Genomic DNA, 12,789 nt, shown 5'->3' on the forward strand with positions numbered 1-12,789 from the left:
CATAGTCAAAGATATCTGATACAACACAGGAGTTATGATTACTCCGAAATAGAACAATAACTAACTTAGACAAAAATAAAAATTAAATTATTTATAATAAATGAAAATATTAAATTACATTAAAATTAGCTAGAGATATATGGAAAATTATTTGACAGTAATGTGAGGGAGACTAAGAATTTCTTTCTTTAGAAAGCTATAAGATCTAATCATCTCTTGGTGGTAGTCTAGACGTAGTTCTGCCTAGTTTGGCAGCAGCCATGGATCAAGTTACTCATAATATCTTGTGGAAATTTTAAATAAAAAGAAAGGAAGGAAGGAAGGAAGGAAGGAAGGAAGGAAGGAAGGAAGGAAGGGAGGAGGGAGGGAGGGAGGGAGGGAGGGAGTAGGGAGTCTTTTTCAAAGAAACCCTTCACTCTTCCTCCTGCTTAGTTCTTCGGGAGAGAAAGAAAGAAAGCAAGAAAGAAGGAAGGAAAGAAAGAAAGAAAGAAAGAAAGAAAGAAAGAAAGAAAAGCTAAGCAAACACAGCCTATGTATATAACCAAAATTATAAGAATCAAGGGTAAATCTTCCACTGAGCAATATAGAATCAATATCCATCCACCATTTCCTCAAAACTCTTGTCCATAAAGGAACCATTTGATGTCACCTTGTTGCTAACATTAATAAATATTAACATGATTAAAGTAATCCCACGCTACTTCCATCTGCTTGGGTGTTTGTGTTGGGCAGCAGCAATGACACAGTAGCACTGATTTCCACTTGAATTTCCTAGCTAAAGTCCCTGCCATGAGCTGAGTAGGTCACTGATCGTAGCTTTTCTCAGACACTGCCTAAGGCATGGAAATAACGGAGTGAAAACTAATCACACTGAGACAGTGTCGAATTGGGCTTAGAATTCTAATTTGTCAAGCTACATTCACTCCATCTGAATGCAAAATCTCATCCATTTGCTATCACTATCTATTAAAAACCTCTTTCTATTTAATCTTTGTTATCTCTGCAAATTTGTCCTCAGCAAAGAAAGGTCCAAAATGGTTTGGCGTTGACTAGTCGCCAATGTTTGTCTTCTTGTGAAATGAAAGTTGTCTTTCTGAACTTGGTCGCAGGCATGATGCTATTCCCTCCTGCGCATCAGTAAGTGACTGCACACTGTGTTCCGCATCTAATGAGTGTGCGGCAAGTCTCCCTCCGTGAGTGGCATCGACATCCTTGTTCGGCATTTATGTCACATCTTTACACAGTGTTCCACAATCGAGATCACATCTTGTTCGTAGTTAGGATGATGAGCAGCAACACATTGTAATTCATACCCCTGATTTTCCCTGTTTCCTTCCCACATTAATTTGCATTTGGCTACATTGATCAGCACAGACTGCATCAACAACAAACTCTATCTCTGAAGACTGCACGCGTTTAAATCGCTGTAATTTCTTTCGGTTTTAACATGTGTGATTGTGACAAGTTTACTCGGTAGGTATTACAATTGAGAGTCAGTGAAATGGCTCAGTGGCTGAAGCAACCATCATGAAGACCTGAACACCTGAGTTCAACCACCAGAACCTGACGAGAAAAGGGGAAAAGAGAGAGTGGAATCCACAGCAGCCTCTTTGGGCCTTCATGTGCCTGTTGTGATTTCTCCCATCCTCTAATTTCCACATTTAATATGGGCACATGCAAAGCATAATAAAATTTAAATACAAATCGTAATAGATTTGAGTTTTTAAAGATATATTGCAGTTGATGGAGCATCAAGCTCTCTCAATGGGCAATGGTGCTGCAGGTCAAACCTGACCTGAGTTCAATCTTTGAGACTCATGAGTAAAAGAAGAAAAGAGACCGCTGAAAGTTGTTCTCTGACCAACACGTGCGGCGCACACCAACACACATACACAAAAATACGTGAAGAGATGTTTGAAAATTTAAAGGTATATTACAGTTGAATAGTTCGTTCAATAAATACTTTAATCAAAAGGGCATTTGGTTGAGTTGCTGCCACAGAGAACCCTCACCCCAATGGTCTAGTGTCTTTGACATGGGAGATTCCTCTGCAGGCTACCAAAAGAGAAATATAAACACCATCCTCATCATATAACCTTTGATCTACACTCGGTCCTATCATCAAAATATTCTAGAGCAATGGTGGCACAAACTGTATAGTAATAACGAACAATGTTTTCTTTGGTTTAATGCTCACTACATAAGACAGGACCCATACCTGATACTGCCAGAGTGACCAAGAACCAGAGACAAGATAGCCCATAGACCAAGAGTAAAATCAAATAGAACTGGTCTGAAAATCAAATGTAACAATAAAGTGATTCCAAATGACGTGCTACTGTACTCTTAGATTTGGGCCTTGCTCAGTCATCGTCAGAGAAGTTCCCCCTGGAAGTAAATGGGAGTAAATAAAGAGACCAATAGCCAGGCATTACCAAGACAGAAAGAGCTTTAAACACATCGCTCTAAATGAGAGGACAATATCAAATCCTTCCCCTTAAAGCTCCAGAAATTCTTGGAAGAGAAGGCAGAAGGAGTCAGGGAGGCAGAAGTGACAGAGAGCAAAGGGGAAATAGGCCCTCATATGAAGTCAAAGAGAGTGAAGTAGCGATCACAAGGCCTACCTACACCAGGTCATCTGGATATGGACTGTAGTTTTCCATTTAGTTCTCTTATGGGACTCCTGATTGTGTTAACAAGTGAGTCTCTAATTTGTGTGCCTTCTCTTGGGTCTTTTCTATTTTTCTGTTGGTTTGTCTTTCTAATTACAACATAATGGTTTTTGTTTTATCTTATTTTGTTATGTTTTGTTGTTATCTCTTAGACGTGTGTTCTTTTCTAATGAGAGACAGAATGATAATGGATCCAGATGGGAGAGGAGATGGGGAGGAACTGGGAGTAAGAGAGAGAGGAAAGACTGTTTTCAGATTATATAGTATGAGAAAAAAATCTTTGTTGACAAAAGGCAAAAAATTATCTTTCTCAACATTATTTCTTGGTGCTTATATTTAACAATTAATTCTGCTGTCCCAGAGGTTCTCTGTTTTGCTCCTAGCAGCCTTAAACAAAACTGTAACAATGGCAGAAACAACTAGATCCCAACTACATGCCCAGGAATCTCCACTCACCTCAAACTCCTGCATGGGAAATGAGAAACTCCCATCTAAAGATGCTAGGGATTACATCAAACAAACTATAAAAGAGCCATTAGAAACCATGGACAAACTAAGAGTAAATGTCCTCTTTTTTGAGGTTAATGTTGGTACATGTAGACTAAGAGAAATGGTGGAAGATGACAAATGTGAGTGCTCAAAATTCTTTTTTATTATCAATGAAGTTAAAATTCATCGGAATTAAAGCTGGCATTCAGTAAGGCTGTGCTTCCATGGAATGTGAAGAGCCATATCTGTTTGCTTAGGGCGTTCTCAGTTTCATCACTGAAGCTCCTATATTCCACAGTCTTTCAGCAGTAGGCTGTTCTAGTTTGTCTTCCTCCTTCATGCTTCAACATGTAAATGTTATATTTTTTTCTAGCCTGAAAATTTTCTACAATCTGTCAAAAGAAAACCTATCAAGAGAAGTTGATAAGGTATAATTTTGTTTAGAAACAGCTTGTAAAAAGTTGCTTTAGACAGAGATCTGATTCTCTGAGATTTATGTTGATTCAGTAAATTAAGGTACAAAATGAAAATGTACATACAATCACAACTAAGAAGCAATGAGATTTAGTGAATAAATAATCATGGAATTTACTGTGAAGATGCTAGTTAGAGACCTCCCGTCCACACAGATGACATGCCACTAACACTGGAAGGTAATACCTCTTAGCTCCAAATTATGTGTTTTTACTCAAAAATACTCAAATTACTCAAAAACTAGTAATTCAAAAAGGAGGCAATAAGGAGAGAAGAGTAAAATTTCCAATAGGCATGTTGGAGTAGCCTCGTTTTAGGTGAGAAGGCAGTTTGATGATCGTTGTTTCCCAATAGATCATAAAGGTCTAAAGACTGATGACAGATAATAAAGCTAAATACCATCAAATCTTTAAGAAAAGAAAATAATCACACTTCGCAACTACTAAGAGAGTGAAATGTTACTCTTTGTATTATTCTTTTAGAACATTTTAGTGATTTTCTGTGGGTCAGGAAAAGTGTCAAGAGTTCGGCACTACTGTTTTATTTATCAATCCAGTCCCCACCCCACCCCATCTCTGCCCTAGATGTCTAGGCTTCTTAGTAACTAGCGGAACATCAGTGGAAAAAATTCCAGTCCCCTAGCCCCCACCATCCCTGTTTAATCACAAGTAACGGCTTTCAAACCTGAGGCCTTTTTCATTACTTCCAACAGCCACAGAGTTGCATCAAATTGCAAACAGAGCTCAATTACCTCTGCTCTGGGCTGTTGTAACAACCTAATGACTGGTCTGTAGTCCATCTCAGATCCACTGAATCAATCTTCCACCTGCTGCCAGAGGGAACTTTCTACCATGAAGTATCACCATGACACACTCTTAGTTAATACTTTTCACAGCCTTGTCTGTACTTTACATTTGAAAATTATCCAGGAATCAGTCTAGGCTTGTCTTTGATCAGTCAATCGACATTTCCCTTAGCATTCCAAAGTGTCTATGATGCCCTTTGCAAAATGAACCCTCAGTGGTCATGATTGCTGGCCTTAAAGCTAAGATACCATTCTTGAAGGACAAGACCTTCTGCCTTGTCTGTAATAAAGTACTTATGAAATAAATACAATAATCTTACTTGGATTTGTTTAAAGAAAATATTTCTCTCAAGAAATAAGACCTGTGCCGGGCGATGGTGGCGCACGCCTTTAATCCCAGCACTCGGGAGGCAGAGGCAGGCGGATCTCTGTGAGTTCGAGACCAGCCTGGTCTACAAGAGCTAGTTCCAGGACAGGCTCCAAAGCCACAGAGAAACCCTGTCTCGAAAAGCCAAAAAAGAAAAGTAGAAAAGAAATAAGACCTACCAGGAACATCACCTTGCTAATTATACAAGTATATTATTAATAATAAGAAGGCTTATTGGGCTGGAGAGATGGCTCAGAGGTTAAGAGCATTGCCTGCTCTTCCAAAGGTCCTGAGTTCAATTCCCAGCAACCACATGGTGGCTCACAACCATCTGTAATGAGGTCTGCTGCCCTCTTCTGGCCCGCAGCCATACACACAGACAGAATGTCATATACATAATAAATAAATAATTTTTTTAAAAAAAGAAGGCTTATTATCTGGCAATTTGTAAGACAAGGGACATAGCCAGTAGGCAGGCAGGGAGAAGAGTGCTTTCTTCCTCCTCACTAATCAAAGGTTTGAAAATAACGACCAACATTTTTACAATGTTTACTTTGGGTAGATATGTAAAGAAATGAGCACCTTAATTTGCAGCCGCTTATTGATACTACCATTGCAGACAGAACTCCTGAGATATATGGCCTATTTAAGAAGAGCAGGCAGCTGGAAAGTTGACTCGGTAGTTAAGAGCACTTGTTATTCTTGCAAAGGACCCAGGTTAAATTCCATCCCCTGAATGCCAGCACTCAGCTCTCAGTAACTGCAGTCCCAGATGATCTGATGCTTTCTTCTGACCTCTGCAGACACCTGAAGTGTGCATGGCATACATATATACAGGCAAAACCTTCATAAGCATAACATAATAAATGAATCTAAAGCATAATTAAAAGCAGTGATGACATGGTACAGAGCTTGTTTAATGCCAGCAAGAACTTGAGTTAAATCACCAACACTATAGAATAATTGCAAATTTAATGAAAAATTAAAATAAAGGCCAGCAGATTTATATGTTTGTTGATTCAGTGTCTTAGCTTGCTTTACCTTACTAAGACACTGACCAAAACCAAATTTGGGAGGAAGAAAAAGATCCACAGACACACCCACAGGCCAGTCTGAGGGAGGCAATTTTCAGTTAAGGTTCCTACATCTAAAATAATCCTAGTTTATTTTATCCAAACAAAAACTGATCAGCATACCCAATAATTCCATCTCTTAGAGTTTATCTAAAATAGCTAGTAGGGAGTAAATAAATGGAAGCGATCAAGAGTGTTTGTCTTGTTAAAGAGAAAATATAAATTTAAGGAATCTAGATTAGAGGCTTAGCTGTAAAAGAGTCAGATAAGCATGTGTCAGCATACAATGGAGTCATTCAGATTAATGACCTAGCATTATAAATTGACAAACAGGCAGCAACAAAAGATAATATAGTAAATTATGGAATGGCACACTGAGCACAGTACCATATCAAATACAAACACTTTAAGAGTTAATCAACCAGCCTATTAATAGCACAGCAAATAAAATTAAGAAGAAGTTTCCACTTTTGCATATTTGTACCTTTTACACCTTCTGAAAGGAGCAGTTTAAGCAATAACCCTTGTATGGTTAATAAGTCTTAAGGACCTAGTTAAGTAAACTAGGTGCTAAAGTGCTTAAAAAAAAAAAAAAACTCAGAGCCTATGCTGCTTTGGCAGTCTTGGGAAAGACAGAAATGTCATCCAAAGCAATGAAAATTAAAATGATGATAAAGGTGAGAGGCAAGCATGAGTATGAATGTATGAACTTTAGAGAAAGAGGTACAGAGGTACAGTCTAGTTTTCTCCAAAAAAAAAAAAAATGTGTGCATGTTTATATAGTTGTCGTTAGTATTTTCGAGCATGGGCTTATAACATAAGTGGGTGTGAAGCAAATGCATTAGGCTGTAATTTACAATCTGCTAGTGAGCAGAGCTCTTACAGAAGCTAAATCTTCATTTGAGCAACTGGTTTCAAAGTACCATCGTGATGCATGCCTAAACATAGGAAGAAGGTAATCACACAGCAAGAAAAAAGCAGACATTACTCAGAATAGAGGCATCTGCCTGGGAACACTCCCACCTGCTGGAATCTTTACCTATAATCACCTTATCTGGGCTATTCTGCTCAGAGTTCAGCGGTCCACTTTTCGCTGCGGTCTTTTGGGCTCTGCATTCCCAGTGTCTCCTGGCCATCATAATTGTTTTAACAGCACCTTCCATTTATAGGACATGATGCATTTCCTCCCATCCCTTGTTTTCCTCACAGAAGAAGCCAGAAGATCCGGGATTCTCTTTTTTAAAATTTATATGTTTTCTAGCATCCAGAAAAATAAGTCCTCAAGATGTATTTGCACAGTAAATCAATTAGCGGGATATGAAAGGAAAGAGGTGGTCTGTGATAAAATATGTTGGTAAAAGAGATAAATGATCCAAAATAAAAAACTTTATAATTGGAAAATAAGAAGATGCCATGATACTTGGAGAAGGGAACTCTGAATTAAAATTCAGCACCTAAGTAGAAAACGATGTGGAATTAATAGGATATACAAAATCAGGATTGAAAAAAGATTTCCTAGCGGGAGATGAATAGTAGAATAATGGAGAAGTGAAAGCTATGATTGATTAAAAAATACTAAGCAATTCAGGGAACTTGGGAGAATCGGTAGGATAGGTGATACAGACCAAGATGTGGAAATGAGGACATAAAGAATGACTAGAAAAAATACTAAAAAGAAGAAAGGCAAAGGTATGGGAGGAGAATGTCATGCCTCTGACTCCCAAGGGGGGAAAAAAATCTTCAAAGCAAAAAAGGAAAGATAATGGTATTTTTCCCATGAAGAAAGAATTGGTATTTTAGGGCATAGCAAAAGGACCAACGGGCAGATGGCTGTAGATACTAAATATGATGATACATTGGTGGTAGGTAGCAGAGCTTCAGGAGCGGAAGTCTGGTAAATTATCTCTCATAGGTTAGAGCAGCACTCAGGAGAATGAGGCAAGACTGCTGCATGTTCCAGGCCAGCCTGATGAGAGAATATGAAGCTTTCTCAGAAGAGAATAAAAAGAAAAAATAAATAAATAAAAAGGACAGCCTTCATAACAAATACCAGGAAAGGAAAGGGTTAAAGCACAGAAATGTACAAAAACTGAAGTGTCATATAGTTTTTAATAGACTAGGTGGAGAGATGGCATGCCAGGAAAGGGATGGGACAGCTGGGACTGGGGGCATGGAGACAGAGGAAAGGTCTAAAATAGATCTCATGGGGACTGAGCCGGAGAGTACAGAAAAGACAATTAAAAAAGACTGCCAAATAGCAGCAGAAACCAGATTGAAGGCTGAAAGCATCCAGATCTAATGAGCCAAATCTGCAGGGCTTTGTTTGCGTCCAGCAGTGCTCACTCTCCAGGGAGACGCGGTGCAGAGAACAGAAGGTAGAGGTATATTCTATGGCAGGAACTTGCTCTGTGAGCAAGGACACAAAGGCTCTTGCTGAAAACGAGGCCGACTGTGGCATGCATGGGAGCCTGACTCATGTCAGTGCAGCAGAGCAGCAGTCTCTGAGTCTTCTCTGAGTCTGGCCACTGGATATTTCCAAGGGAAGGGAGAAGGGTTCATTCAGAACTTCTAGGCTGCTACCTAACTGTGCGTAAATTAGGGAGACTGTGATTTCTTACCCCCTGGTCATTTCCATTCCTACTGAGACCATGGGATCATCAGGAAGAAGCAAAACAACATGAAATTTAAAAATTCTTAGTAAAGGATTGTCTTGAAGTGACTGGTTAGGGAGTGCCAGCGCACAGGGGCAGAAGGCGGGGATGACTGACAGGAGAGAAGGGACTCTCTAGAACTGCATACATTTCGAAGACCTTAGTTACTAAGTTCTAAATAAACTACTTGTCATATGGGGAACATGGAGTTTTGTTGTACTCCAAGCAGCGTTGACTAAACGATTACTCATCTAAGTAACTCCCAATGCCTACAGTGAAGTAAAGGCTATGCAGTGAAGGCTAGCCCTCCTCTTTAATGCCTCACTTTACACTTCACATCCTTAGCTACCAAAACAAATCAAGCCTATTCCACACTCAGGCACTTGCACCGACTATCCCCGAAGACCTGTCATCTTCTGTCCTTACATTCACCAACCGAGATTTGTCTTTTTCTATTTTTTTTTAATTTCAATTCACATTCCAACCACAGTTCCCCTCCCACTCCTCCTCTTATCCCCCCATGCCTACCCCCTAACTGTCACCTCCCTTAGAATATCTTTCTAAGCTTCGCTCTAAAGTGGTCTTCAGCCATTTACCCGCCCCACTACCTGATTTGGAAGTCAAGGGGGTGTTTTGTTTTGCTTTTATTTAATTCTTGGCAAAGATAATGTTTATCGTATTTATAATTTATAGTATGTTTCTGGCACAATATAAACCCTTGAGGGGGTCCTATCTAAGTCACCACTATTCCTTTAAGTTCCCTAGAATCTTGCAAGCACATAAGATATATTAAATACTTACATGGTAAGTTAATGAATGACATAATGTAGATTCTTTAATTTCAAACATGATGGAAAGTTACACAAAGCACAAGTTCAGTCCTAAGGTTCTGTAGCCAAAAACTGGAGGAAAAAAAAAATCATGTTCTTGCCTTATAAGTCACAGTGACCCTCTCTACCTTGTTCCCCAAAGTAAAAACTATGAGATAGAATATTTTTACTGTGGATACAGGCATATGGGACAAAAAAAAATCAATATGTAATCACGGTGTGTTTAAATAAGAATGTTAAATGAACATGTGAAATAAAAATGTGTAATCTTGATTACGCTGAGACATGGGGTCTGGAGGTAGGTTTTTCAGAATTTGAGCATTTGGCCAGTTATTGCAGGTACAACATAGAGAATGGTAAATATAAGAGTCTATTAGCTGTGTCAAATATATAAACAAAATATCAGATGAATTTTCCATAAAGTATGGGTTATAAGCCGTGGTTTCAGTTTGTATTTTGCTTAATTAAGAGGTTTTTTTAAAGGAAGAAGAATATGTGCTCTTTGTTATGAAAAACAATCTCCAAGTAAGTAATTACATCTCTATCCTAGTTTCTCATTACTTGTGCAAAGTATTCTCAGCCAGTTGACTTTCATCAAAACAAGTGAAAAAATGCAAGAGTTAAGAATGTCATCAAAATAAAATCAATAATAGTAATGAATAATTGATGGTGCAGAATTCAAGCTGACCTTAAACAGCTCTGAAATAGAGCTAAAATTACAAAGTAACATGTTCCAGCATTCGCCCTTAAGATACTGATATAGAAACAATAACAAAAAACATTATTAAACACACACAAAAAATTAATGATTATATGAAGATCGGGTACAAATAGAACTAATATATAGACAACTTGATTTAGATTTTTTCAAACATTACAAGGTCAAGAAACACAAAATAAAGGGATGGAGAGATGAATCAGGACTTAAAAGATTTTACTGATCTTTCAAAAGATCTTAACTCCCTTCCCAGTACCCGGATATGTGTCTCATAACTGCCTGTAACTCCAGCTTCTGGCCCTTAAGGGCTCACCCATATACACACACACACACAAACACACACACACACACACACACACACACACACACACAAGAACTAAGGAAGTAATTCATCCTTAAACTGATTTTGTAAGGAAATATTTTCATGCTTAAAAATTACCATCTAAAGTAAATTTAAATTGGTTCCTTTATTAGGTAGCAATTTCATAAGCATACTGACACTATTTATTCTAAAAGCGAAAAAAAAAATCCAGCCTACAATTCATAATTCCAGAGAACCAGGACAACAATGAGGACCCTAAGAGAGACATACATGGATCTAATCTACATGGGAAGTAGAAAGAGACAGTAAATTGGGAGCACGGGGACCATAGGAGAGGGTTGGAGGGGAGGGGACAGGAAAGGAAGGGAGCAGAGAAAAATGAGTAGCTCAATGAAATCAATTTAAAAAATGCTCAAAAAATCTTGTAAAAATTAAAAGAAAACATCAAAAAGAAAGAAAACAAAGTGGGGACTGTAACTCTTCAAATGCACAAAAGTCAAATTTCTAATTTACTAGATTAATAAATCTTTTGTCACTCTTAATTTTAAGCTAAATATTAATAACCAAGGCAATGTTAAAGGTCCGTTGGGAGTTCATCAATAAATGGCCCTCACTATATAGAGAAAGACTCAGTTTGGAGACAAATGGTACCTTGCTTTATTCAAGCAGTCACCATGTCACAGATATAAAAGACAGCAGCCACCTTCCCACTGCTTGGACAAGTGGTGCAATGCAATCAAAGACATCCTAGAATGAAATTTGCATTTCTAGTTTTGACCCTGTTAAATCCAGTATTGCCTTACATTAACAGTTAGCATTTCAAGATTAAGATGGTATTGATCCACAAAAGAAAAACGAAAGGAGAAAAAAACTAAAATATTTCTTGCCTCTTTATTACCTGAAGAAAATGCAAAAATCAAATTGCATACACATGCACGGTACATAATTATGTAGATAGTCATGTATCAGTCTCAAACACTCAGCAAGCTCCAAACTTAAATGGCAACGCTTATGACTCAAATAATGCACTTACATTTATTAGTTCTTTTCTTTGCCTGCCTAACCCTCCTCAGAGAGTAGCAATTTATTTTTGAACATTCTAATGGCATTGGATACAGAAAGATAAATCAAACTGAAGCAGGAAAAAAACTGAGTCCTGTTTTGAAAAGAAGGCTATAGTTAGTTTTACCAACGAAAACTGCTGCTCTGCTCTAAAACGATACCACTGCTCCTGTGTGCACAGACACACAGGGCACTTTCCCCAAGGCTTCACAGACTAGATGTCAGAGCTTTATTAATGAATTCCCACCACCCACCGTTTTACCACCACAGGTCAAGAATACACATTCTCAATTGAGACTGATCATTAATTACCCAAATATTTCTTAACCTTAAATTTTGAAAGAAAAATAATTATCACAGGAAATCTTAGTGTGTTATTAAAATAGAATAGATTGCTAAGACATCACCTCAGTTTAGTTTTCATCATTATTCTTGGGTTAATATCAGCTTTATGGCCACCAGAACAACAACCATTATTTGTAAAGTATTATATGCAATCAGTACGTTAAATGACATGTCTTTACTTTAATGCTAGTGAAAAGAGACATTCGGCCAGTTATTGCAGGTACAACATAGAGAATGGTAAATGCAACACTTGATGGCACATCTATGTTCTTACTCACCAGTGGTTTCCACGATGCCTTCTAGGATGACGACAACCTCGAACTGTTCAGTTTGCATGCTTCTCTGGGACAGGTCATAAAAAGGGCTTTTGGCATCGATCACGTGGCAAATTGTGAGAGGGGACACAAGAAAAAGTTGATCTGCCCCTGTGCTAAAACCTACATCCAGTTCAAGTTGGTCAAGGGGAAGGAACTCACCCTCAGGTGTCTGCCGAGACTAAACAAGCACACAGAAAAAGAGAAGAAATCACCACTTGAACTGAAAATTTCAAGGTAGCCCAACAATCATCTACATCACTGCCAACATTCTCCCCTATCAATCAACGGCAATGTAATCCCAACGAATCATTATGCAGCTATATTTTTACCAAATGGGCTGAAATCCCACATAGCTCAAGCAGAACATACATGCATTATTTATAATAAACAATTTGCTGTGATTACCAGTCCCTAACTCCTGAGCTTTGGAGAAATGCCTGATGTAACAATGGCTGTGAATCCAGCCACAGAACTGCGTGTGTATGTGCACACTGCTTAATAGAAATCTCTGCATGGTAAGCAAGGCCATGCCAGAGTGGCCTTCCCTCAGAAAGCAAATCAATTTGCAGTGAATTTTGCTGAAAAATGCTGACCACAGTTTCAGAAGAGCTTTGTCTATTTCTTGAAAAGTAACATGAATAACTTTTTTTTTGGTTCAGAAATT

The 12,789-nt window shown here is 38.3% G+C and overlaps 1 protein-coding gene across 1 annotated transcript in view; it reads right to left on the reverse strand.

Annotated features, from left to right (window-relative positions):
* Positions 1-12,789, reverse strand: part of Kcnj3 (potassium inwardly rectifying channel subfamily J member 3) — a 125,057-nt gene that overhangs the window by 102,073 nt on the left and 10,195 nt on the right. The window contains exon 2 of the mRNA XM_038337777.1: positions 12,087-12,303. Coding sequence (XP_038193705.1) covers positions 12,087-12,303 — 217 coding nt within the window. The remainder of the gene's footprint in view (positions 1-12,086; positions 12,304-12,789) is intronic.

The sequence above is a fragment of the Arvicola amphibius genome, chromosome 7, assembly GCF_903992535.2.
Source record: "Arvicola amphibius chromosome 7, mArvAmp1.2, whole genome shotgun sequence".
NCBI classification, from domain to species: Eukaryota; Metazoa; Chordata; class Mammalia; order Rodentia; family Cricetidae; genus Arvicola; species Arvicola amphibius.